At 40.7% G+C, this 27,931-nt stretch overlaps 2 protein-coding genes across 8 annotated transcripts in view; both read right to left on the reverse strand.

Annotated features, from left to right (window-relative positions):
- The window catches only part of LOC111979770 (receptor-type tyrosine-protein phosphatase N2), a 189,051-nt gene extending 172,801 nt beyond the window's left edge, over window positions 1-16,250 (reverse strand). For 2 of the 4 annotated variants that reach the window (XM_024010465.2, XM_024010463.2), the window contains exons 1-2: window positions 15,098-15,376; window positions 7,187-7,237 (exon numbers count right to left, since the gene is read on the reverse strand). In XM_024010465.2, coding sequence (XP_023866233.1) covers window positions 7,187-7,237; window positions 15,098-15,182 — 136 coding nt within the window. In that variant the 5' untranslated portion in view covers window positions 15,183-15,376. Of the gene's footprint in view, window positions 1-7,186; window positions 7,238-15,097; window positions 15,377-15,959; window positions 16,027-16,220 lie in introns of those variants that run through there. The other 2 variants (XM_070448912.1, XM_070448911.1) reach the window with 2 other exon arrangements.
- A 2,310-nt stretch (window positions 16,251-18,560) lies between these two features.
- Window positions 18,561-27,931, reverse strand: part of LOC111979792 (extended synaptotagmin-2-B) — a 48,188-nt gene continuing 38,817 nt past the window's right edge. Inside the window, exons 10-25 of one of the 4 annotated variants that reach the window (XM_024010497.2) lie at window positions 27,570-27,746; window positions 27,247-27,332; window positions 27,048-27,096; window positions 26,858-26,947; window positions 26,027-26,122; window positions 25,149-25,250; window positions 23,719-23,781; window positions 22,374-22,448; window positions 21,280-21,366; window positions 20,880-21,029; window positions 20,219-20,595; window positions 19,941-20,036; window positions 19,285-19,416; window positions 19,088-19,193; window positions 18,874-18,923; window positions 18,561-18,734 (exon numbers count right to left, since the gene is read on the reverse strand). In XM_024010497.2, the coding sequence (XP_023866265.1) occupies window positions 18,686-18,734; window positions 18,874-18,923; window positions 19,088-19,193; window positions 19,285-19,416; window positions 19,941-20,036; window positions 20,219-20,595; window positions 20,880-21,029; window positions 21,280-21,366; window positions 22,374-22,448; window positions 23,719-23,781; window positions 25,149-25,250; window positions 26,027-26,122; window positions 26,858-26,947; window positions 27,048-27,096; window positions 27,247-27,332; window positions 27,570-27,746 (1,785 nt within the window). In that variant the 3' untranslated portion in view covers window positions 18,561-18,685. The remainder of the gene's footprint in view (window positions 18,735-18,873; window positions 18,924-19,087; window positions 19,194-19,284; window positions 19,417-19,940; window positions 20,037-20,218; window positions 20,596-20,879; window positions 21,030-21,279; window positions 21,367-22,373; window positions 22,449-23,718; window positions 23,782-25,148; window positions 25,251-26,026; window positions 26,123-26,857; window positions 26,948-27,047; window positions 27,097-27,246; window positions 27,333-27,569; window positions 27,747-27,931) is intronic. The other 3 variants (XM_024010499.2, XM_024010498.2, XM_024010500.2) reach the window with 3 other exon arrangements.

Genomic DNA, 27,931 nt, shown 5'->3' on the forward strand with positions numbered 1-27,931 from the left:
AAAGCGTATACTTTACTGAACACTTATTGACTACAGTCTTTCCTGTATCAGGGAACACAATGTTTCAATTTCACTGTTGAGCACACAGAGGGTGTTCCTTGTGGAATGAAGACATGCTGAGGAAGCGTTCTGCACTACCGGTATTAAATTATAAGTCACACAGTACACCATACAGCCTAGGAAACTGATTAACATTTACAGAGAAATTAATCAAACAGAGGAAAATAATCAAGACACATCCAGCACACGTTCAATATCATTGTATATATTTATACATAAACTATTAATGTAGCAATAATTCAGAACCAGAACCACCCTGCTCCTGGAGAGCTACTGTCCTTTAGGTTTTTGCTCCAACCTTAATCTAGTGCACCTGATTCTAATAATTTGCTGGTTGATAAGCTGAATCAGTTTAGTTACAACTGGGGTTGGAGTGAAAACCTACAGGAGGCTAGTCTCTAGGAGCAGGGTTGGAGTGAAACCTACAGGAGGTAGCTCTCCAGGAGCAGGGTTGGAGTGAACCTACAGGAGGCTAGCCTCTCAGGAGCAGGGTTAGAGTGAAAACCTACAGAAGGCTATCTCTCCAAAGAGCAGGGTTGGAGTGAAAACCTACAGGAGGCTAGCTCTCCAGGAGCAGGGTTGGAGTGAAAACATACAGTAGGCTAGCTCTCCAGGAGCAGGGTTGGAGTGAAAACATACAGGAGGGTAGCTCTCCAGGAGCAGGGTTGGAGTGAAAACATACAGGAGGGTAGCTCTCCAGGAGCAGGGTTTGAGAGCCCTGCTATATATATGTATTGAGTATTTTGTGTTAAATTTATGAAACAGTACTTAATTGCACCACTAGGTGGAGACTAACTGACCATACAAGTGAACTTTATTGTGTCAAATGCTGTAGCCTAGAGAGTACTAGAGAAGACGATTTCCCGTTACTGCACATTACTTATGTTTGCCATGCATTCTGTCATTTTATAAATATGAATATCGATTCTCATGTAGCACAGATCACCCTATCCACCACATATCCTGTTGGCGGCAGGTAGCCTAGTGGTTAGAGCGTTGGSCCAGTAACCGAAAGGTTGCTGGATTGAATCCCTGAGCTGACGAGGTACAAATCTGTTGTTCTGCCCCTGAGCAAGGCAGTTAACCCACTGTTCCCTGGGCGCAGAAGACGTGGATGTTGATTATGGCAGCCCCCCGCACCTCTCTGATTCAGAGCYGTTGGGTTAAATGTGGAACATGCATTCAGTTGTACAACTGACTAGGTATCCCCCTTRCACATATTCCTTTTCCAAGCAGCAACTAAATCTTCATCCCATGTGAAACAAACATGAAATATGAACCATGAGTGTGTGTCAACCTGCACATTTATGAGAATCCCAGTCAAGCAAATAAAACAGCAGGACCCAGCAAACCAACAAACCAAAAGATGAATTGTCTTCCACACATTTCTAGTCTAGTATCCCATCTGAAAGTATTACAACAGCCTGGATAACCTTGGGTTTGCTCATGCACAACTTTTTAGCAAACTGGCAACAGAAATATTATCCTTGACCTCCATGTGTAATCACGTCACTAGGAAGGATAATCAATTTCAAGGCTCAATGATCAACAGAAAACATCCAAGAAGAGATTAGGGTGAACTTGCACTTGACTAGAAAATGTTTAGTAATGTGTTTTGACAACAGTCAGTCACAGAGTAATATAACATGCCAAATGAACAAAGACTATACAGTACATTAGAAACCATTAAAAGTCTCAAGAATGARGCATTAAAATAAGACATCTCAACAAATGCAGACGTTTTTATATCCATATCAAATCATTTCTGGTTAACAATTAAGGTCCTTACTAGCTAGGTTTCCATCCAATTGGGACAGATTTTCATGTGAATATTCTAAAATCTGCATAAGTATGCACATTTTCCCAGAGGTGTGTTTTCATCAAATTGACTTGTTGCGGATAAAAGTCTGTGCGTGAGGACGTAGTCAATCAAATGTATTTATAAAGCTATTTTTGTGTAGTGCACACAAAAATTACTTTTGAGGTTAAATTGCCATGTACCAAATAAAACAACGGTTAAATGGATTTCCATCGCATTTTCAGCTCTACTGATGGTTTTGTCACAAAAAAGGTTCCATTATATAGCAAATGTGCACATTCTGGTATTGGCACGTGCTCTCTAGCCAACAGCTCGCAGATACAGTACATGTTAGCCTACATGATGAGATTATTATAGACAAAAGAGCGAGATTATTTTAATTTGTCAAATGGCAGCCAAGCATCAATCATCATGTCACCAGAATAAGACCCTCTATATTTATTGGAAAGGAGCATCAAGCTCATCACCTTGTACTTTCACCACCCTGTGAAGTTCATAACATTATTTTATATGTAGCCTAATAAACTGCATTCTTTCCCGAGTCGTAAGYGGAGGAGCACACAACATGTCATCATGTGAAGCCAAGTTTACTTCGATATGGTGGTTATTATATCAATATTTGCYCATTAAAATCATTTCTCGCATAATTAATTTTACCGACACAAAAAGATCCCACCTTGTATATTGTATTTTGTTTGGTTGAAATTTGCTGTTTCCATCAGGCCTGTCGTGACCTTTTTTGTTCAATGTACTTTACTCACATAAAAAGGTTGGATGTAAACCTGGTTACTGTAATTGTTTTCAATTKAATTCAAATAGCTTCGTAGCAAAGAGGAACTTCTCAAGCAATKATTTTTCTTGGACTGTCTGGGAGTTGTCTGAGTGGGGAGAGGAAAACAGAAAACTAGCTGTTATTGGCAGAGCGGTTTGGAACTCTCTTTCTCATTTGTCTACTAACTAATTTACTGCGTCACCAGGCAGACCAAAACTCCATCCCACCAAAATAGGCTGAAATTTCAAACAGCTCTTTCACTAAAAGGGCTTTATCATAATTTTCACAATTTCACAGTATTATTCCAACCTGGTGGAAATATATACAAAGCACGGGGAAATCAAGTTTCTGACTGCACTGGGCCTTTATCAAAATATGTAGTCATATAGTCAAATACACTGTTATAGGCATATAAGATTAGGAATGTACATGTAAAGTTATGACATACAATCAGTATTCTAATAAATTACATCACTACAAAATTATCAATCATCATTAAAATACACTTCAGCAGTGGTGTAAAGTACTTAAGTAAAAATACATTAAAGTACTACTTAAGTCATTTTTTTGTGGTATCTGTACTTTAGTATATATATTTTTTTGAGAAGTTTTACTTTTACTCCACTACATTCCTAAAGAAAATAATGTACTTTTTACTCCATACATTTTCCCTGACACCCAAAAGTACTTGTTACATTTTGAATGCTTAGCAGGACAGGAAAATGGTCCAATTCATGCACTTATCAAGAGAACATCTCTGGGCCTCCCGAGTGGTCTAAGGCACTGCATCGCAGTGTTGAGGCGTCACAGCTGGCCGTGACCGGGAGTGCCATAGGGCCAGCGCTGTCCGAGTTTGGCAGGGGGGRTTTCCTTGGCTCATCGTGCTCTAGCGACTCCTTGTYGCGGGCCYGGCGCCTGCAGGCTGTCGTCAGTTGAACYGCGTTTCCTCTGACACATTGGTGCGGCTGGCTTCCGGGTAAAGCGAAAGAGCGGTTGTTTAGAAGCAGAGCGGCTTGGCGGGTCATGTTTTGGAGGATGCATGTCTCGACCTTCGCCTCTCCCGAGCCCGTTGCGGCGATGAGACAAGATCGTAATTGGATATCACGAAAAACGTGGTAAAAAAAACGATCATCTCTGGTCATCGCTATTGCCTCTGATCTGGTGGACTCACTAAACACAAATGCTTAATTTGTAAATGAAGTATGACTGTTGGAGTGTGCCCCTGGCTATCCGTAAATACAACAACAAAAAAGAAAATKATGTTGTCTGGTTTGCTTAATATAAYGAATTTGAAATMATTTGTACTTTGACTTTTAAGTATATTTAAAACCAAATACTTTAAAACTTTTACTCAAGTATGATTTTACTGGGTGACTTTCACTTTTACTTGAGTAATTTTCTATTAGTATGACAATTGGGTACTTTTTCCACCACTGCACTTCAGATATGTTATCTGATAGGAACATCACATGTACTACATCAAACTGAAACTGGGTTAAGCAAATAGGGTGTGCATAGTGCACTCATTCCACCACCTAAGCTGATTTTCCACGGCTTATTTGCACCTTACCTGACCTGACCTGACCACTCCAACACCTAGATAGAACCAACACCCTGCCTTTTAGCTGCCCTGACAACATTGGTCATATAGGCCAGGGTTTCTTAAACAAAGAGTGGGGACCCAAAGTAGGCACTGAGCATGTGAGAGGTGAGAATAAATCTATAATCACACACTGTTTCTTCTTAATTTGGGTAGTTTGAGGACGATTTGGGTCACAGGATGGTTAATTGCTCATTTGGGTAAAAAAATGATATAGGCTTCTGAAAATCTTGGGTCACATACAATACCTGTGAGTGACCACTGGGGAACAGTTTATAGAACAACAATTAGGTCCCAAATGACAAAAGTAGTGCACTATATAGAGAACAGGGTGCAKTTTGGGTCAGATCTTGACTGCAAACCCCTGCAAATCCCATCCATGCTGTTGAAGCCAGGTAACTGAGAATCATGAGATGTGCCTGTGCCACAGGTCATCCTGCTCCAAATTCAGGACTGCTCATCCTCAGACAACTATCACAGTGAAAATGTCAAGTCACTGATCAAACTTAGCCTCTTCACTGCCGACCGACCATTCAGACTGCCCRTTCCTTTTGTGTTCTATATCAAACCTGGGGTGCATCCCAAATGAKACCCTATTCCATTTATAGTGCACTACTTTTGATCAACACCCCTGTTGGTGGGGAGATGTGATCTAGAACATCCAAAWGGCCAAACCCACTAATATGCCTCTCTATCTCAGGATCCAGGAAGCTTCATCAGAAGCTGATGTTCAGTGTAAACAAGGATTTATGTCAGTGTCTTTGATTACAAAAAAATGCAGAATTCATCTGTCAGTTTTTCCAAATCCTCATTTGTTTCACATAATAACCTAATTATAATGGTTTACAATAAGTTGCTCTTATGCCTGTGTAGTAACCCTGTTACTCTATCAACATTGTATTATTACATAGTAGCCTACTGAGCTGTTGGGCACAAACCAAGAACAACTGAGAGTCGTGGGCTGGCAAACCACCAGMAGCTTATCAACAAGCAGGAGATAAGAGGGGCTGTGTCCCATTATCAACCATTAGCCTCTCAGTGTGCGTCTCATTTCCCTGCCTGGAAACAAAAGTATTAGAGTTTGTACCAAATGGCACCCTATTCCCTATATAGGGCACAACTTTGGGCCCTGCTCAAATGTAGTGCACTATATAAGGAATAAGTTGCCATTTGGGACGTCTATAGTTCTAGCTGTGGTTCTGTCCTGGGGAGCATGTGTGTCCTGATACTGCCACTCAGACAGACAATGTGCCTATCAGGCAGCGGCAGCGGCCCAGGGTCATTTGACAACTGTCATTAACACTGACTTGCTGTCACTGGCACACACCACATAGAGAAAGACAAAGGCTGAGCTGGTGGTGCTCACTCACTGTAGCTTTCCCACATCGTGGTCCAAAACTAACGTGTCAGCCAAACCTCAGCTCAGTTTACCTAAGTTGACAGTTATAGTAGCAGCTTCAAACAGGTAGTCAAAGAGAGAACYCGTCAGAGTGGCTGGCATACACTCAAAGCAGCACTTCCACCCTGTTGCTAGGCAGCACGTCAATCTACGCAGATCTTTTTTGTTGTCTGAAGGTTAACCATATTCAGCCATTAGGAGTGGCGTAAAAATATGTACCATATCAGGCATAATATACTGTATGCGATGTTGTTCACATCAAATAAAGTTTTATGGCTCATATGATCTCAATTGCCAATACAGTATAGCTMAATTACTTTTGAAAGAAGGATCACCTAAATATGGACAGTGTGTTGCTTTGATGTGTAGAACTACTTTGGTGCTGTTGGTGACTCATTGGTAAGTGTGACTGAGTGCGTTATGAAGGGTGTGAACAGCAACACCTACAATACAACCTACCTCCCTGTACTTWAACCCACACAGAATGAATACAAGTCAAGTTTTGAGATAACTTCACGAGAAGTTTAAAAATGTCTCCCACCTGGCATACCTACTAGGTCATCAGTTACATCAAATGAATAACAATATCCGCAAGTGAAAAACATGTATAATAGTCAACAGAACCATCAAATTATGGTCTGATAGGATATGTCAATTCAAGTGATTATATTTACATGGGGAGAACAATATTCATGAAACTATGTTCACCTCAAGGACATAGTGTCTGTCTAATATAGCCCATCAGACAGTATGCACTTTCCTCATTGGAAATGAGTGAATCCCTGACATAGGAGTGTGTTCCTATGGCATATGGCCTGTTAAATGTAATAACCCAGGCGACAACCAGCGCAGACTAAACACAGACTGGGAGCTGAACTGGGCCAAAAATAGTTTAGCTATGAATATGATTTTTCCCCAGCAGCACAGGGCATTGTTTTATTCCTATCACAATGAGATCAGAGACAAGGCCACATTTCAAATGAGGAAAAGGTCCCAAATGGTACCCTATTGCTTATATAGTGCACTAATTTTGACCAAGTCGGAAAGGGCTCTGGTCAAAAGAAGTGCACTATAATGGGAATAAGGTGTCATTTGGGATGCACCCAAAACTAAAGAATTCTGAGGGAGTAGAGGCCCAAAGAGAGCACACAGGAAGAGAGGTGGACACCATCCCACCAGCTGTGTCTGTGGCGTTCCCTTATCTATTCTTTCCTGTGGTTGCACCTGTGCATTCTGAACTGACCAGCTGTGGTGTTGCACCCTGTGCATTCTAAACCATAMAAATAMAATCTAATTCTAGTCCTGTGTTTTCTAGTCCTGTGTTCTGAACCAACCGTTCAAAGAGGAGAAGTGAGGAGAAAAGAGTCAGTTCAATAGATTTTCTTCTCCAATTGATCATCATCACTTTCGCTGATATTGTGCCATGAATGTCCACTTCCTTTTAGATTAAAAATATTTCAGCYTCTACAGATGGCTTTGATTTGTGAGCTCTACTTTATAACTGTATGGTATCTGAATGAAATGAAAATGGCTTACCGTTGACACAGATCTCGTATGGTGTGCATAACTCCTTCTCAAACAGACAACCTGTTGGAAAAGAGGAGAGAACAATTTGTACATTGCAACTTTATAATATCATGCTATCCTAAGACCCATCAACAATAGCCTACTGTACATACATGTATTGTACATCTCAGCTTTTTATAGATTCAGCTATTCTATAGGCTATATCTGAATCTATAAAAAAGAGCAGAGATATACAATATAATATCCCACTTCCTGCGTGGGCGAGGCGTCATGGATTACAATGTCATGCAGCACTGCGTTTCACAGCTACAGCAGATAAACAGCACAGCCACGGGGCCATTATTCTAAGTTAACATTTAGGCCAGTCGTAAAACACAGACTGTTTCCCAAATGGCACCCTATTCCCTACATAGTGCACAATGATTGACCAGAACCATATGGGCCCTGGTCAAAAAGTAGTGCACTAAATAGGGAATAGGGTTCCATTTGGGACACAGAGACACAGTGTTCCAGGGTGATCCATCAACACAGAGGAGCAGGCTGCTGGGGGATGCTGTTTCTGTATCCATCTCACTAGGTGCTCCGGCAGCGGCAACCGGTCGTAACTGACATTTCTGCTTAACAGGGATCTGACAGAACACACTGCCCTTAGGCCCTTTAATACACATCTTTGTACCATACATACAGCTAGAGGAGTGGAGAGGGAGAGGAGATGAGAAGGGGAGAAGAGAGAAGGGGGGATAGGAGAGGAGGGGAGGACAGCCAGGAGAAGAGCAGGCCTAACAGGGCACAAAGTTCTCTCCATTTGACAACCCCTTACCCTCACTYAGAGGACACGATTTATAACCCGGTCCATATATCCAATTGAAGTGCAGTATCAAATCGGTCTCAGGCCGGGGCCACAGCAGCTATACGGAGTGGGGGTGGGATGTGGGCGGCTGCATGGATCCACCTTCCTCAAGTTTATATYAATAATTGTTTTGTTATCTCTAGGTTTTTAGTGATTCCTTTTCTCCCTAGTMGTTCCTAAACACATTTTTTCATCATAAGGGATTTAGGAAGATACACTGTTTATTGCGGTCGGGAGCTGCTGAACCAAATGGCACCCTATTCCCTATGTAGTGCACTACTTTTGACCAGACCCCTATGAGAACAGGGTGCCATTTGGGAGCCAGTCTAGGATACTATGCTATATAAAGCAGTCTTGTCACAGCATGTGGTCCTCGGATGCGGGCTGAGGAAAGGGTRAGGGCCTGGGTTTACAGTACACACAGCCAGCCCACCCACCATCCCCTGCAGTGTTTCTGGGGGTGTTTTGGGCTCAATATGTSACATTGCTGTCATACCACAGCAGCACCACTGGTGACACACTCCATAGGACACCCACACAGGACACCCCAGGCAGAGAGGCGTGGCCAATTAGCACTCTTTCATGATGGAGAGCGAAAACACAACGTGTGCTGTGCATCACACATAAGTCACCACCTTCTGTAGTGGTTTATACAGCCTTGGTGCTCATGTGACTGCATTACACATGCTAGCAATACTGACAAAAAATTGTATGTGTGTCTTTGAAATMGACATTTTTCAAAATCTGACATTTTTTAACATATTGAAAAATAGCGTACTTTTGAAGTTGAGTTTGAAAGATTTTGGGTGTACTTTTAAGAAGGGACCCACGTACTCATTCTTAGTCAGACACAGACAGACAGACTCAAACTCCTTCCATCGTGGCCCTGCTACTGATGAAGGAGTCTGCTTTACTCTGCTCCTTCCTGTGTCTGGTAGTGTGTAGGCAAAATAGAAGCTTCTCAGAAGGCCACAGCACCAAAACCAAACATCAAGAGAAGAGTGTGCCTGGCATACTGATCAACCTAATGAGCCTAGAGGTAACCTTGGGGGAAACTAAGTGATAGCTGAAGTTGAATGTGAGGCTGATAACATCAAGACRTTTTACTTAGAGTGGTGATATAGGGCATTATGACTCTATATGCCATGCATATAAAGGCTTTATGACTGCTTTATGAATGCTACATATCAACACTAAGTAAAGTATTACCAAGATGTTATTTTATAGGCACACACAAGTGAAGGATGAAGCTACTAAAAAAGGAATTCTGACAAATTAATAATTTAACAAAACTGTGGGTGGTTTTCCACATGGCTGTCTTGGATTTGCTCTTTACTTGCAAAGGAATAAAGTTTGTACATCTGGAAAATTAGATCTCTGTGTAAAAGACAGATAAATGTCTCTAAGTTTATTGGTATCTTATAGGTGCATTAAAGATCTCATCCCAATATACTGACAGTTGTCACGCCTACTCCCGTTCCCTCTCTCCGGTGCTGGTCTACTAACCATTGGTCTTGGCAACCCACATTACGCACAACTGGCAACCATCATTACACACACCTGGACTTCATCATTACCTAGATTACTTCCCCTTTATTTAGCCCTTAGCATCCTCAGTCTTCAGGCAGTATTGGTTTTCTTCCCTTTCAGTATGCTTCTCCTGTTTTGTTCATCTGCTTTATCTCCTTATTAAACTCACCTTCTGCACCTGCTTCCTGACTCCTAGCGTATACGTTACAGCCGTTGTTGCTCAAATGGCTGCTGCCTGTAGATTGACATTGTCAGACGTATACACTGTGTCTATATATTCTGTGTCTGTGTTCCTTGACTGTCAACATTAGCTTAAATAATTATTGAAGACTGAAAGAGCGTAGCCACACCATGGCTACACCTACAGAACACACAGAGGCTAATCAAGAGATCAAATAATATTTCTGGATGCTGCTGAATATTTTACCAAACAAAGTTATATTAAAAAAGCTGCCACAAGTCATACTGTGCACATTACTGTCATAACTGATAAACACATCTATATTTCCACTGACTGTCAACCTTGATAAGACCTGTGTAGGGAGTGAACAGGGAGAGCGCCAGAGGGTAAAGTATGCCCTTAAGGAAAAACCACATGACTTTCACGAAACACAGGATCTTATGTGAAGTTAATGTGATAACATGTGACAACATGTGAAATAACATGTGAAAACATGAAACTACACATGTTAAAATATGTGATCACATGTGAAGATTCACGTGAAATGTCATGTTATTTTCCACATGTGAATTGATGTGATTCTCCACATGTGGTTTTTCTGTAAGGGGGAGCTGTAACCATTGTGGTAACTGCTCTGCGGTACGCCCCTGTAACTATATCTGCTGTTGCGATTCAAGGCAGATCAAACAAAGACAACAGTAACGCCCTCCCCCTCCCCCTCCTCTCCATTATATTTGTCACTAGACATTTAGTTTGTCATTGCATTCATGTCCACCCCTTATTGTAAAGAGAATTATTAATAGTAGTGTAACGACTGTTCTCCTCCTCGTCTGAGGAGGAGCAGGGATCGGACCAAAACGCAGCTTGTGTGGAATACATGATGAATTTATTCAAACAAGACGAACACGAAGCACACTTGATAAATTACAAAATAACAAAACGACGTAGACCGACCTGAACATGAGAACTTACAAAACACGAAGAACGCACGAACAGGAACAGACTAAACAAACGAAACAGTCCCGTGTGGTACATACACTGACACGGAAGACAATCACCCACAAACAAACGGTGTGAACAGCCTACCTTAACATGGTTCTCAATCAGAGGAAACGTCAAACACCTGCCCCTGWTTGAGAACCATATAAGGCTAATTAACCAATGAACCTAAACAAGAAACAAATAACATAGACTGCCCACCCAGCTCACGTCCTGACCAACTAAACAAAGCTAAACAAAGGAAAAACAGGTCAGGAACGTGACAAGTAGCCATCCTTTTCCCTGAGGTGTGCCCTTGTTTACAACCCATGTCAGTTCCTGTTACATTTTCTCTTGTTTTTAACATGGCCCTATTTTGGCTCTGAACACATACAGTAAGATGTTACCGTACAATATTTCAGAGACAGACATACGCTCTACTGTACAGCATGTTACTACCTATAGTTTCATCCTATTTTTGTGTTATTTTGAAATGCACAGCTGCATGGGTTTTACTCTCTCTGGTCACAGATTGTTTGTGGTGGTCTTTGTAATACAATTTAAAGATGCACTCTAGGATCTTATGCACAAGAAATGTGTAACATATTGCACYAATTTGATTAGTAACCTATCATATAAATTGCTAAATTCTTAACATATCTGTCACGCCCTGACCTTAGATCATTTTTATGTCTCTATTTTGGTTGGTCAGGGCATGAGTTGGGGTGGGCATTCTATGTTTTGTTCTATGTTGTCCGTTTCTATGTGTTTGGCCTGGTATGGTTCCCAATCAGAGGCAGCTGTCAATCGTTGTCTCTGATTGAGAACCATACTTAGGTAGCCTGTTCCCACCTGTGTTGGTGGGTAGTTGTTTTCTGTTTTGTGTATTGTACCTTGCAGAACAGTTCGTTTGTCGCTTTGTTGTTTTTGTTCTAGTGTTCGTATTTATTAAAAGTATTATGGACACTTACCACGCTGCACCTTGGTCCTCTTCTCCTTCTCCCGACGACGTTCATTACAATATCACACAAATTGGATGACGTAGTATACAAACAACGGGGATCTGTTTWGGCTCGTGAACACCACTTTCAAAACTACTGGCTGAAATTATACTAAAGTTTGAGAGTGAATCTTTAACATGCCAAATAACGTATTACAAACAGGGCAACACAATGGAAACATAGAAACCAATGTGAATTTGGTATTTGTGTCCTTCTGAGCTTTGCTCTGTGGGTTTTATGGCCATATGCCTGTGGAGTGTGAAATAGGTTGTGGGCGGAACACCAGACAAATAACAACTGGTAATAGGGGATGGATTTTTCAATCAACTTCACCCTGTGTGCAAAGAGCACTGTCCTTACCCTGGCTTAAACGCTGCCAAGCAGCATAACCCTTTCAACCTGTTATCTCTCTAACAAACAAGAGTCCAAGTCCACTTCCCAAATGGCACTGTATTCCCTTAAAATAGAGTGCCATTTGGGATGCAGTCCATAAGTTTAAAGTTATTATCTTTGTGGAAATGGAGTCACACACTCCAAATAACTTAACCCATCGGCCTGACTAGAAATACTTAGAATAGAGGGAAACCAAATCAAATATTGCAATCATTAGCTCACCAAGGCCTCGGAAAAGGTCTTCCCATGCATGCCTGTGCACCCGTGTCCATAGAAACCGGCATTAACATCTTTACTGATTGTTCAGTTGCATATGGCACGACTGACGACTATCGAGGCTGACATCACCTGGCTGCAGTGTATACAGGGAAACTACATGGACAGGAAAATATACCCRGATATGACCCCGTCACAGCATATCAACAGACTGTCCTCATGAAATACCAAAGCTGCAGAACAGTCTGAGCAATATGAAAAAGCCCGTACCTATTGAGATAGGCCTTTTACCAATTCCTGAGGTAGTGCTATATATGGAGCCAATTTAATGCCAATAATATTGAGTTGAAATGCTTAATATCCATAAACCAAACAACTAAAAACTGAACGCAAAAGGGAATAAATGTGCCTTGAGATCAAGAAAAGTGAACAGTGGATACAAGCTTTGGCTGAGACTTCAGAGGATTGAGAAAAGCTTTGTGTATCGTGTCCATGCTCCAGTCTGGTGGACCAATGCTGTAGCTTTGGATCAGGCAGTCAGTCTCAGGATGTGAGAGGAGGAGATGAGAGCAGGAGGGTGTTACAGGTGCAGTTAGTCAGGCACCATGAACACACAGAGATTACTATCAATTTAAGGAGCTTTGTGTGAGCACACCTCCTGATTGAAACGGTTATTTTCCACGGTAGTTCTGTCAAGGTCCACAAACAATGGAGCAAATTTCAGGACTGCTATTCCAAACCACTATCTGTYTACCCCTCTAAATTGACCAATTGAAAGTTGATTGTTTTTCACCTTCCAGTTTAACCATGTACCCAGACAAGTTACATCTCTGTAGGCTGTTGGTTCCCAGTCACTATAGCTACAGTGGGGATGATAATGCCCTCTCTTCTTTCTCCTTACTGTTATTGGGGAATTGATCCAAGTATGCTTTCAACTTAAGCCACCAATCCAGGAAGAAACTCATTACTTAAAAAAGCAACACAACAACATAGGTTTAGTTTAACAGTAGGCCTCTTCATCTGAATGTAAATCAGCAATCACACAAGTGACACTACAGCCAATTAAGAAATGCTTTTGATCAACTGACGCAAMAAGTGAAAGTGACTCAGCCAGTGGAGCATAGGCGTCCAAAAATAAACACAGGAGCTTTTAAATCAGCGTATTATTGTTCTCCTCTGAGTGTGCTGGCAGACCGACCACTCCATTAACTGCAACCAAAAATAACATTTTGAACATTATGGGGCTCTTTCCCTGACCCTAAAACCTAGACTAAAAGGCAGACTCAATGGAGATTCTCTATGAAAGGGMMTTTTAGYCCAGGACTAGACTTAATCTGTGTRTTGGAAAARGTCCCTACATCCCATGCAATAAAACCACTGGGAAGTGATACAGGCAAGGCAGTGTACTGTACAATACGGTTCATAATAGAGTAAATGCTATGGAGGGTAGAACAGCTAGAGTGACCTGGTGATACAAAGGCTGCTCTTGTACATGTGCAGTAACACTGTAATTACTAGGCTACATGGCTACAAGGCTACAACATGTTTATACAATATTAATATGGTAATAATAGCGTTATTACACAGGTGTAATCAGATGCATAATGTTAAGTGTTGCAGATTAGTCCATGGCATTGTGTATATATTTCTTAACAACTTTTCTAACACAGTATGCTATTATTGTACTTGCTCTTTACAATATAGTATTTATAACAATTCCCTGAATTATTGTGTGTCAAACAAGGGCAAGTTATCAAAGTCAATGAAAAATCCACACTCTAGCATGGTGGCAGTTATCATAAATGCAATGACATTTTTTATGAGGTTACAACATTAAATTGAAAGGTGAACAACTGAAATTTAAATAAAGGGAAATCATTGTTTGATATGACACGGTTAGATGTGAAAAATATGGTTTCTAAGGCCTGAGTATTGCATTACATAGCCTATACAGAATAGTAGCCTATGTAAGTAAAAAAAAATAAAGCATTTAAACTATATAACAAATGGTCCACCCATAGCCTAACACTAAAAGGAGGAGGCGTTTTAAAATCGGATTTCTTTACATCTCTCTTCTTAAAATGCGTCTCTGTTTAATCATAGATATGGCTACAAACTAATGGGTTTTGGAAGGATTGGAGCCTAATAATGTTTTGGTTTTCCTCCTAATGAGCATAGCTACCCTTCATGGTCGCCATAGCAMGCATGTTGCCTCGGATACTACCACAGCTTTTTCCTCACTGACTCTCACCATCTTCGTGATAGAAAGACATTAGACAGCAAACGCACCACGGTGGCCTAACGTGATTCTCTGCTATTTCTCCCAGCAAAATAGCTATGCTGTATCCTAAATAATGGTATTTATTCCATTAGAAAACAGTTAGGCTACTCAGTAGCTATTAAAATAGTAATCGTTAAAAGTAGCAAACACTTGACATTGATATATTGATAGGTGCGTTTTAGCTTGCACATGTTAAAGACGTACATGCAAACAACATGTCTAAACAATAATATAGGCCTACATCATAGCCTATTTATTGCACATTTTTCTATATTACACCGAACCCCCCCTCCCCCCATATTATAGATATAGCTGTTAGCCTCTTAAACAAGAGCTGCAGTCGTACAGTAGGCTATTCCGCGCCTTTCCCAGCTGCCTAATGACCAATAAAATATTGACAGACCCAAAATAACCGTATGTGCGTCTCCTGGCAGCTGATACAGTATGGGATCATTATGATCCTTCAGATAAATAAATMTAGGCTACTCACCGAATTTCCTGTCTGCAGAAGCTAAAAAATAGGGTTGGGGAGCAAGGAGGACGAGAATAATGRAAATCGAATCCATGTTTCTCATTCTTGATCCATGACACACATGCGGTAGTTAACAATCCATGTCTATGGTTTCGTTTCGTTTTATGAAAGGAGAGAGGAGAGACAMAATCAGGGAGAGAGATGGAGGTTGGAAGGTATGGTTAGGATGCAGGACGATTCAGGCAGCTCCATTGGTCTCGGCTCCTGCAGTAAGTCTCACTACGATGATCAGCACTATGAACAGACAAGCATTGGCCCCTCCTAGCTGACGCCAAGCAGAAGCGCACCTGCGCGTACARCATAACACAGCCTACCTAAATGTCTTTAACCAATTATAAGAGGCACATGTCAATAGAAGATGTTCACTGATAATAAAAATAGTGATATTATGATTGTAGTTTGGTACTGTACTAAGTAACCTAGACTGTTTCACTTTGTAAAATGTTCCTGAAAAGTATTGAACAGACGAATTAATGTGCCAATTGCCAATATGCGCCTTCTGTTATAATGTAGGACAGGGCAGTTCAATGTCGGTCCTGAAGGGCAGAAACACTTCTGGTTTTCATCCTCTCCGTCTAATACGGGACTAATTCAGGCCTGGGACACCAGGTGATTGCAATTAACTACCAGGTAGAAAAAAAACGTAAGTGTTTTGGCCCTCCAGGACTTGAATTTTAAAGGACCTGATGTACTATAGGAAGTATAACCAGTTGGCCTACTGCATGTATACTATGAGGGCACGTGAAGAAAATCCCAATMAACAGCATTTGTTCCAGGAAATCCCTTTGAACATTAGATATACCTTTCTAGCATGACTCACCCTCTCATACCCTAAGCTCAGGGTGTGACACCCCATCATCGTTCCGTGGCAGCTCATAGGTTCCCTCTCTATCATGCAATAACACATCGTCACATCTGTTATTCGCGCGTCCTGCCTTTGTATCCTCTTCAATTTMAGACCTTAATTCTGTAGAAGACCAAGGTCAAGTTAGTTTTATATAAGATATTCGGCAGATGTGTTTTCTCTCGTCAATAGCTATTGAATCAAGCATGCCATGACTATGAAMATGAATAACMTTACCTCGGTTAGAAGACCRACTGTAGACTTTGAAAAGAGAGAGCTGAGGAATGTGGGAATGGAGAACAGTCAGGTGGTTTGAGTTGACTGATACATATATCTCCCTGAAATGAATAACCAGATAACTAAAGGTAAACCAAGGTCATACAAATGCGTCAATGTTTGACTCATCCAATCAGGGAGTCAGTCATCGTGAGCACACCGACACACCATTTACAAATAACTATCCCTCAGAATGTTTGCACATGACGTATTTTTGAAGGCGCTTGTGACTCATGTGTTCACATCGTATCGGAAACTTGGAAATATATTACTTACTTACTCATTGTAGAAAGAGCGCTACGTTTACACAGGACCACAACTCTGCAATTTGTTCCCCACGAATTGATCTTTGACCAATCACATCAGATCTTTTCAAAGCAGCTCTTTCCAGTTAAAGAAAAAATATCAGAATTGGGTTGCCTGTCTAAACGCAGCACATGATAGCCGAGTTTCCCACTTGGGAAGTATCAGAATCCACCAATAGGAAGCTCCAAGCAAATAACTTACGTTAAACTAGGAGGTCCCGAGTTCCCGACGAGACATGAACACGGCATCGTTTGCAGTGAGCAAGCTCGTATTATTAAAAGGGCCCACAAGATGGCATCAATACACCTACATTGATTTGATGAAAACAAGACGAATACGATTAAATGAATGAAAACAAGAAACATGAAAATAAATGAAAACAAGCATTTGTGCAAAATCAGCGCAATAACGTTTGATAAGTGGTACATTAGAATGAAGTCCATGGAGTCAAAGTAATATACAGCGTATTGCTGTGCATACAGCAAAAGCTCTTTATTATTTAAAAGACATAAGTAGAAATTCTCAAACATGGAAACCGTAACAGCTTCTTTATACTTTAAAATATCTTAATATTTGTGGATTTAAGGCACAAGATAAATAAAGTACATGGAGAAGGCAAACCAGTTCAGAACAAGAGGATAGGAACTTGACTTCAGAGACCGTTTTCATTTGATGGCTTACACATAGGTAGGCATCCAACTAGTTTATAAAAGGACAGAGGTTTGAGAACACAAATCATAACTAATACATTAGGTTACACGCCACTATGGTACAGTCTAAACATGGTACAATCTAAAATGTTTTCCATTAATATGCATCATTAATGTGGTAACCGGATACAATATGGTCATACCCACAACGTAAACCAAAACAATTCCTTAATCCTTATCATGTGTTTTTTTTTTGCAAGCGATTGCATTAAAGAGAAGCTTTGACTAAGATATGCATGCTGAAATGTGTTCGTAATACAAAAACAGAATTAAGACTGGTATATTTATTGATAACAAACATGATACATATATTTCACCAACCATACATAATTGATCTGTCCTGATTTCAGAGTTGGAAAATCAATTATCATAAGCCACAATGACTTGAAGAAGGCTGGAATATTCCTGTGAGGTTAACTAGAGCAAGTTGTGTTATTATTACTGTCCCTAAACACTATGCTTTGAAAGACTTTAAATAAGGAAACAAATACTGTGCAAACATGCATACATATTTGGCTTAGTTAAAACCCCATGTAGGCAATAAAATGAAACACTTGTGTCTTTGGTGGCCAAGTACTGTACTAGGTGCACTATTTAACTTAGAGGGGAGACTGTCAACTTGTAGCGCCATGCTCTGACAAAGTTCATATTTTTAGATTGTAGAGTTTATATGTAGTTTGTTTAATTATAAAAATGAAATGTTAATTTTGACCAAGCGAAACCTCCCTCTACTAACACTATAATAAACCTCATCATTAGTCCTCATTGTCATTGTACATATATGTTGTACATTCCCCACATAAACCAAGGCGGTTGAACCTGCTGTCACAGCCGTAGCAAGAAAATAGATATTTTGTTACGGTCCTCAATTTCCTCTTTAAATATGGAATTCTTTTTTCATTCATTTTTCCTCTTTAAATATGGAATTATTTTTTCATTCATTTTAACACCACATACTCCCTTTCTTACTATTGCACTGGAGAGTTTCTAAGTGGGTAGCGATAACGATGCAACTGATGTGTATAAATGAATATCAAAAGCTTTTTTTTACAATTGCGAGTCATGTAAATAATAATAACCGTAATTAAAAAAGGGAAAACAAATAGAAGATTTGCCCACGGGCTTAAAAAGCAACTGTATGGAAAAGGCAGTTACGTTTGTAAAAGATTTGGGCTGTATGTATCATGTGTCTCAGAGTAGGAGTGCTGATTCTACAATCATGTCCCCCCTGTCTATGTAATCTTATTTATTATGGATTCATGTCCATATTATCTTATTTATTCTGATCTAAAAGGCCAAACTGATCCTAAATCAGCACTACTCTGAGATGCTTGACACATGCAGACTCTAGTGGCAATGATACATGGTTGAAGACTTGGTTAGGTCCTCCTCTAACTCTCATGGTGTAGTCTATAGCTGCTGAAGAGGTTTTTTCAGACCATCCTCACTCAACTCATACCTAGTGGCAAAGACAGACACATTGTTATAAAGCAGGAATAACAAACACACATTTACATTAACTACGCTTAATTCTTTGTACCTCAAATGGTGTGATGAGAGCAAATAAACATGACTGCATTTCAGTTATTTTCACTAACCATTGTGTCCATCCTTTTGCGATATCCTCGTAAGTCAGATCCACTAGAACCTGTCAGGATGACATGATATGAAGGAGGAAGGGTGAGACATGGACAGGTAAATTAGAAAAAGTGATTGCAAAGTTTCACTGTGAATCAGCAATAATGTGAAGTCACAGTTATGTCATCCAATAATGGACACAGTGCTGTTGTAAGAGGACAGGTCCAGTCTTACCTTCCCCAGCAGCCCTTTGTGTTTGGAGAAGATATTTCCTCCGTTCTTTACCGCCACGTCCAGAGTCCTCCTGTGTAGCTCCACGATCGACACACTGAACTCAAATCTGACCACAAACACAATGAATACCAGTACACCACCAGTAAATCCATTGATGTCTGATGGTACGAGTAGTAAAGAGGAATGTCAAAACTTACATCTGGTCGTAGACAGGGTTCAGTGTCTTCTTGTGCGTGTGGGTTTTCCTCCTCCCAGACCTTCGCTTGTCAGGTAGAAGATAGAGCCGCACGTATGGATCTGACAAGTGATCTGWGAACGCAATCAGGTTTCTGTGGGGAGAGAGAGACATGAAAACACAGAAATAGAGAGGGACAGACTGATAACGTGGACTATCCAGGGATAGAATAGATCCATTCAGGGCAGCTACTGTAGTTCATCAGTCATCTCATTACATGTGCCCTCCTGGAGTCTGAAGTGTAAATCAATGTCCTATTGCGAACTGAGTAGTTTGACACAATTAAGTTAGCTGGATCACTTCCTTTGAGTTAACAGAAAACAACTATCAAAACTATTGAGCATTAATTATGTGATCAAATAAAAAAAAGCTTGTACTGTACATTTAAAATAGAGTGGATACAGCTGATACAAACGACGCCTTGTCCAATACTTAGTGTATAGACTAACTATAGTCCTGCATGCTACAGTCCTGTGTGTGTCCCAAATGGCACCCTATTCCCTATATAGTGCACCACTTTTAACCAGAGCCCTATTTGCCCTGGTCAAAAGTAGTGCACTATAAAGGGAATATGGTGCCATTTGGGACTCGGGCTAAATCTCCCGTCATGTCTCTTACCGACAGGTGTGCACCACCACGATGAGCTTGTTCCTCTGAGAGCTGTGTCTGACAGTCAACTGCACTTCACCCAGGGGGAAATGACTGGCTGAGCCACTATGGACAGAGACACACACATTAGTCTCTTTGTTCTGATCACATTAGGTCTGTAATATAATCTGCAAGTTAGTCAATAAATCTGTATTTTATGCTTTAATTATGTCACAATGTGTTGTGTATGTGCACATGCCTGCGTGTATCAATGTGTTTTTGTGTGTGCTTGGTTTCTGCATTCTTACTTCTGCAGCTCTCTCAGCCTCTGCTGGAGCTCCTGTGTGGCGTAGGGGTTGGAGATGTCTGAGGCGATGCTGGGGGTTGACCCCCTGTGGGCCAGGTGTTTCTGAGAGCCAGAGATGGCCAGGTTGGAGGTGCTCCTACCTGCGTCGGCCAGGCCGATGCCTACCGGTCCCCCTGAGTAGGGCTCGTCATCCCCCCCTCTCCTGTGGAGCTCCTGGGTGGAGGCGGCCACAGAGCTGGGGAGGTCCAAGACAGGGACAGGGTTGGGGGGTTCGGAGACTGACGGTGTCTTCATGGGGATGGGGTTACTAGTGCTAGCCTTACGAACCTGCACCGAGGACGTCTGGTCTGATGCTATCAGCTTCTCCAGACACAGAACCTGCACAAGTGGGACATAGAGGTTGGAGAGGGTTAAAAATAATCATACGAGACACATTGCTTGTCTTTATTGAAGAATGTATCGTTTCTTATTTTTAAGCAAAAATGTAAAATAATTGCAGTCAGGTTAAACATTTAGCAGGGAGAGTACTAATGTGAATATGACTACGTACCAAATGGCAACCTATTCTCTGCATGGGCCCTGGACAAAAGAAGCGCACCATAGGGAATAGGGTGCTAATTTGGGACATAGACAYTGTAAAAGAGCCCTATTCAGACCCTTACCCTCAGTGCAATCTTTATCTTGAGGGTGCAGCTGGGCCCAGAGTTCTTGAGAGGGAAGCGCTGGTGTAGTGTCATGTCCTCAGCCTCTAGGAGACGGACCAGGGGCAGGTTCAGAGTCCCCAGGGAACACTCATGTTTCTCATCCTTCACCTGAGGAGAGGAAATGGGACACACAATCACAGCACAAATTGCATCAAACTTCACAGCAAAACAATTAAATGAGGCAAACTAGAGGCAAAGATGTCTTAAAACAGTAAAATCATTGATGAGCGTGATTTAAAACAGCAGACAAAATCAACTCCATCTCACATCATAGCCACAGAGATCAAATCAGACACAAAAGCCATACTAAATAGCTGACATGTTGATGTCACTCAGGAGGGAAAGCATGCTTATGTACCTCGACCTCCAGCTCTTGGCATTTGGGGTTGTGGATGAGAAAAGTAAACGCCTCTTCCCATACAGGCTCGTTGGTCTTATACCTCGTCTGGTTAGGGAAGGAGGATAATGTTAGAGACTGTATATCAGCAAGGACATATTCTATTCACATTGCACTGGAAATACCTCTATTTTATATGGTTAATGTAACCAGTGGTAGAAAAAGTACCCAACTGTCATACTTGAGTAAAAGTAAAGATACCTTAATAGAAAATTACTCAAGTAAAAAAGTGACAGTCACCCGGTAAAATACTACTTGAGTAAAAGTCTAAAAGTATTTGGTTTTAAATATACTTATGTATTTTTGGGTGTCTAACATAGGCTAATCGCATTAGCCTGAGGTTGTCAGTAACAAGAACATTTTCCAGGACATAGACATATCGGATATTGGCAGAAAGCTTAAACTCTTGTTAATCTAACTGAACTGTCCAATTTAGAGTAGCTATTACAGTGAAATAATACCACGCTATTGTTCGAGGAGAGTGCATAGTTATGAACTTGAAAAGTTATTAATAAACCAATTAGGCACATTTGGGCAGTCTTGATACAACATTTTTAACAGAAATACAATGGTTCATTGGATCAGTCTAAAACTTTGCACATACACTGCTGCCATCTAGTAGCCAAAATCTAAATTGAGCCTGGGCTGGAATAATACAAAACAGCCTTTCTCTTGCATTTCCAAGATGGTACCAAAAAAAAGTTTATTTGTATTTTCTTTAACAGATCTAATGTGTTATATTCTCCTTCATTAATTTCACATTTACACAAACTTCAAAGTTTTTCCTTTCAAATCAAGAACATGCATATCCTTGCTTCAATGCCTGAGCTACAGGCAGTTAGATTTGGGTATGTCAATTTAGGAGAAAATTGAAAAAAGGGGCAGATCCTTAAGAGATTTTAAGAATGTAGTGAAGTAAAAGTTGTCAAAAATATAAATAGTAAAGTACAGTACAGATACCCAAAATACTTAAGTAGTACTTTCAAGTATTTTTACAACTGAATGTAACATACAAATGTAGGATCTAAAAAATGTGTTATTTTGCTCGAGCTTACCTTACTCTCATAGGTTTTGTGGCCGACTGTGAATTGTACAAAGGGACTCGGGACGCTGCTCACTTTCTTACCAGACTGTGAAACAAGAACAGGTATAAAACACATAATAACCTCTAGCCCTGTGAGATGTTAACTTCATTAGGTACTACTGTATCACCTTAGCCTAGTATCAAGTTCAGTATTTAAATACCTAATCACTTAAAGATCGATTCCGCAATTGGGGAAACAGCGCCACTGTTCGCCCCCCAGTGCCTTTGTTACAGTTTTTGTTTTATTGATGAAATGCAGAAGTGTGTCCAGCAGCATGGTAGAAAAAAATTGCAGTAGATATTCTGCTGTTCTATCACACATGCAATGATGTCTGAGCTAAAAAAAAACAATAGGTGTTCGTCGTTTGCAGTTTTTCTTTGGTGTTGTAATATCCCAAACTGACGTGGCAGTTTCACCAATTAAGAATTGTAGCWTAAATAATTTATTTCATTATGTAGAATGGGTATATTATCAACAATATAATTCAAATCAAATGTATTTATAAGGAAGATGCTCTATATTTGTGAAATAAAGATTATTTTCAAAGTGATTTATGTAAAACTAATCATGTGGATTGATCACTCATTGGCTAAATATGGCAGCATAAAGACTTGAAATCAGGATGTATTGAAGTTACATAAATGTATATCGAAAATCCCCATAACACCAGGAAATAGAGTTGAAATTGGAAGAGAGGAAATGCTTACATAAAGATATATTTTCTTGGTGCATTAATCTCATACAACACATTTTTTTATATACATCAGAATATTAGAATATAGTGCATGGAATGCAGTTTTAGTCCACAAACACAATTAGTAGAGTTTGGAGTTTGTTAATAATTAATTTCACAAAACAAGGAACACAAATCAACTTGCAAGGCATTTTTTATGCTCCAGCAGCAGTCCTGTAGGAATACATGGGTGGGGAACAACTTGTAAGCAATATTACTCACTGGGATCTAATCAATCGATACAGTTGATGCCAAATGGTAAACGTAATTGCTTTTCACTAAATCCACTTCCTAATAGAAAAGCACAGTACTGTACGTGCTTCCTGTACTACAGTGTAACTCTCTGGTCACAGGGGAAACAGCAGTGTGTTTCTAGGCCCTGTTCAAATACCTTAAATTCATCCTTAAATCACTGATCTATAAGTGAGTGCACAGATGAAAACATAGCTTCCACCCCATTGCTTTCACCAGTCTTAATGTATTACAGGAAGGGTGTTTTTTTAATAAAAGTATTTAACAGGGCCTTTAGTCTTCCTCTGTCTGTCTGTCTGGATGGCTCTGCATGCTCGGTTGTTACATTACCTTGATGGCCTTACTGACTGAGGCCTTCTTCAAACCGTCATGGTTGAATTCTAAAGGATTGCGCTTTTTCCCCAGGGCAGGAGAGAATGAACACACCAGGTTGGTTATTAGGAGAGGGCATGCAAGGAGGAGGAGGAGCAGGAGGAAGAASGAGGAGGTTAAATCATGATTGGAGCGACGATGAAGACCACACACCAGACGACCCCAAAACCAGGACGCCAGGGCAACAGGTAGAGACAGAGACAAAAACAACATGATGAGCACAAGGTTAATAAATCATGAAGAGTATTGACAACGACATACCCAGGAAAAACCCAATGGGAGATAAAGAGGAGCATTCATTATGGAGAAAACAGAAGGACCATTCCAACCCTGACAAGGCTGTCCAGTAACAGGAGTGAGATGGTGTTTGTGAATAGAGAGTAATAATTGGGGGTAAGGTTGCAAAATTCTAGTAACTTAACCTAGGAATTTTGGGCTTCTAAAAATCCCAGTTGGAGGATTCCAAGAATAGGACGGAATCTGGGAATCCTCCAACCAAAAATGGGGATATTCACGTTTGTACTTCTTATCTACATCTATGGAATTCCAGATACATTATCATCTCTTTATGGGTAAATGGAATGGAGTCATTCTCTTGATGAGTACTTTCGTACAACACAGACAACATCATTTCTATCAACAAATACATCTACAGTTAAATGAATACAGTTCATCCACAGAGCGAAGCATTTCATTTAGGARGTAGCATATCCTTGCATTCTGTATCACATTAGTTATTCATTATCTGTTGTTAAAAATGATATTTTTGTTGTCAGCTACACATCTCTGGAGAATTGTTAACATGGCTTGACAGGTCATGTCACTGACTCCTTCCCAAATGGCAAACTAATCCCTATATAATGAAAAGGGTGCCATTTGGGACACAGACCATGCCTTGACAAGTCATGCCATTGCTTTTGGACTGAGTAGTGTGGGAGGCATGTGTAACAGGAGACTGGCATCGGGAGATGCTTTGAGATGACTGGTTATGTCTGGAGTTTGAGACAAGGCGAGGCAGGGTCAGTGTCCTGAGGACGCCCGTGTTACAGGTAAGAGAGCATTTGTTGCTGGGGCAACAACCCACTAACGGGCGGGTAATGGCTGGGTGAGCAGGATGGAGGGAAAGCAATCTACAGACAAGCCTCCTAACATGCCTCTGGCTCTTTTGCACCGATATCTTTCTCAAGTTCTGGCTTCATAGTTATGACTGACAGCCTCACTGTATGTTTTATGCAAAATATTAAGAACTTATACGTGCATAAGTCAATCATACGACAGTCAACATGCTTATTGGAATTTCTCTCTCATTTCAATCGTCATAATTACAAACAAAAATCACACTGTGGAAAAAAAACTATAACTAGGATGCAAAATACCAGAGGACTCACAAATAAGGTCCTATAGAGAGAGGCTGTATTCTCACAAAAGACTAGGCCCGAAGCTCTCCTCTCTTTTAAGTAGCCAGAACCCAAGTTCCCCTCGAACACACTCTTCAGAGGAGGAGGGAAACGGAGAGAAGAAAGCAAAGAAGAAGAGGCTGAAAAGAAGACATGTGAAGCAGGGTTTGCCTATGCATTTATGCAAAAAGAGTCAAAACAAATTCTGTGATTTCACAGGTATTATAGAACAGTATATCAACTTCAGCTACAATAATGTAGCCCTTTGGCAGACTATTAGTGTGAGTGACCAGTTGAGACGGAGGGAAGAGAGGTAGAGAATAAACATTAACATTATCACAAGGATAAAAAATATTAACATTATCACGAGGATAAATATTTACATGATCACAAGGATAAATATTTACATGATCACGAGGATAAATATTWACATGATCACGAGGATCAATAACATGAAACGAGGATAAAGATTAACATTATCATGAGGAGATGAGGGGTATGGGAAGGAGTTCAAGCAGGAGAACAATCAGAAGAAGAGGAGGAAGAGGAGGCAGGTGAGAGGAGCTGGGGTGAACTGGGAGGCTCATACTGTCTGATGACTGGTAGACTGGCACAATAATATCTTGTTTTATGGCCTTTGAGGAAACTTGACATTACCATCTACTAACTAACGCATTAAAGAAGTTGTSCTGAGTTAATGCAATGTAGTGCGTTTTTCCACCCAAGTTATAGTTTAAAATGGGGCCAATGATTGATATTTAACCTCTGCTACTGTACACAGCAGAACGGATGATCAATCTTAAGGATATAGTAGCTGTTGTGGTTCTTCCTATTCTTACAGTGAGTTTACCACAGGTGAAGTGACTTACTGGAAGGTTCCTTGCTGAGTCCAGGTAGACCACCAGAAGGGCAGACGACAGGCCATCGTTAGCCTGGCCTTTATCAGCCTTAATACTGGTCAGCACCTAGGAGAGAGAGAGCGGAAGAGGACCAGACCATAATCAATAGTTACAGTTTGTCACTCAATTCAAACTGTATTTGTCCTCTTAGTACAATGGTATTAGGGTTATAGCGGTCCTTCAAACAGGCACAGAGGCAGTAAATAGGAGACAAAGAATGAATGCTGCGCTTTAGACAATACTGTAGGAGGTGCAATTTGTACTGTTGGTCAAACATAGAATGATGTGAGTCATCTATTCTTGGCTTCAGAGCTGATATAATGGACTGCAGAAATGCAGTTTGTGTCCCAAAATGGCACCCTATTCCCTATTTAGTGCATTACTTTTGACCGGAGCCCAATAGGCCCTGGTCAAAAGTAATGTACTGTATAGGGAATAAGGTACCATTTGGGCKGCACCCACAGCATCAGGTGTTACAGGGATCTATGAGTGTACTACTGGAACAGCTGTTAAATAAGCACCACAGCACTAGTTCAAACAGCGTGACTCTTGGATTCCCCAACCTATCCCTCTAATCTGCATGTTTCATTTACTCACTCTCACGTGGATGTAGAAGGGGAATATGTAGACCCATTAATGTTAWGTCTTAACGCTGAAGGACTGAAAGGCCATTAACATACAGACTGATCTAAAGTAGCACTCAGAAAGACTATATAGTGCACTACTTTTGAACTGATCAAAAGTATTGCACTACATGGGCAATAGGGTGCCATTTTGGATGCAGAGTAGATAAAGGTGTACCTGATCCAYCTTTTCAGGAGTGGGGAGCAGAGACAGCCACTCTAGTTTTAAATGCAGCTTTCCGGTGTTCACCTCCTCCATGACAAACCACTGGAATGGAACACATTGTGCTGGGTGATCACATATACTGTCTTTACAACTGAGTGTTTTTATTAAGAACGAAAGAAGTCACAAAATAAATAAACTTTACCTCATCAACTTTCTGTTCCTTCTGAAGCTCAGCCACATCTATCAGTAAACTGCAAGGGAAATATACACATGCTGTGAGTTCGTTGGAGAGAGGGGCTAACACATGATAGCTTTATGCGCTACAGCAGAGGTCACGCTTGATGTTKAAGTGATTTTGATGGCTGAGGAAGGACCCCAAAGGATTTGAATCTATCATTAACCTTCCTAGGAAATCATCCTGGTCTGTGTCCTCATCAAACAGCTCTATCTCCAGGTTCTGTGGTCCTGAGTGCTCATACACCAAAGCCTAAGGGTCACATTCACACATACAGTATTTACAGACCTTCTGTGTGGCATACAGGACAACATATTGGTAATGTACTGTAAGTATGTATCTAATGTCAGACAACCCACCCACTCCAATATTGTAAAAGAGTCCCATTCAGTTTCTTCAATAAGACATTCTCTCTCAAACTGCCGACATAAGAATCATCCTAAGAACACTTCTCGAACCTCCCTGTGGACACTTTAAAATGTTCTCTACCTCATAGACTTCGTTCCACTTGGGATGGATGTTCTCCTTGACCACCTTGCTCTGGAACAGCTGGTTGCCGATGTGAAGGACACCGTACGGGTCTGACTTGCCCTTGATCAGGCCCCCCAGGAACTTATCCTTCCCTAACAGGTCCTGGGCCTCCAGGAAGTGAATCCTCAGGACACCCTAGAGGAGAGAGAGACAAAACACTAAGTTCATACATACTGTATATCATAGTGATTTKATGTATTACATTAACATTGGAATTCAATAATGCCACAAGGGATGGGTTGCATTTGAACATAACAAAACAGCAGTAAAAAATGCATTGATTCATTTATCAGGCTTGGCTTCATATAGTGGAATATGTG

The sequence above is a fragment of the Salvelinus sp. IW2-2015 genome, linkage group LG19 (genome assembly GCF_002910315.2).
Source record: "Salvelinus sp. IW2-2015 linkage group LG19, ASM291031v2, whole genome shotgun sequence".
NCBI classification, from domain to species: domain Eukaryota; kingdom Metazoa; phylum Chordata; class Actinopteri; order Salmoniformes; family Salmonidae; genus Salvelinus; species Salvelinus sp. IW2-2015.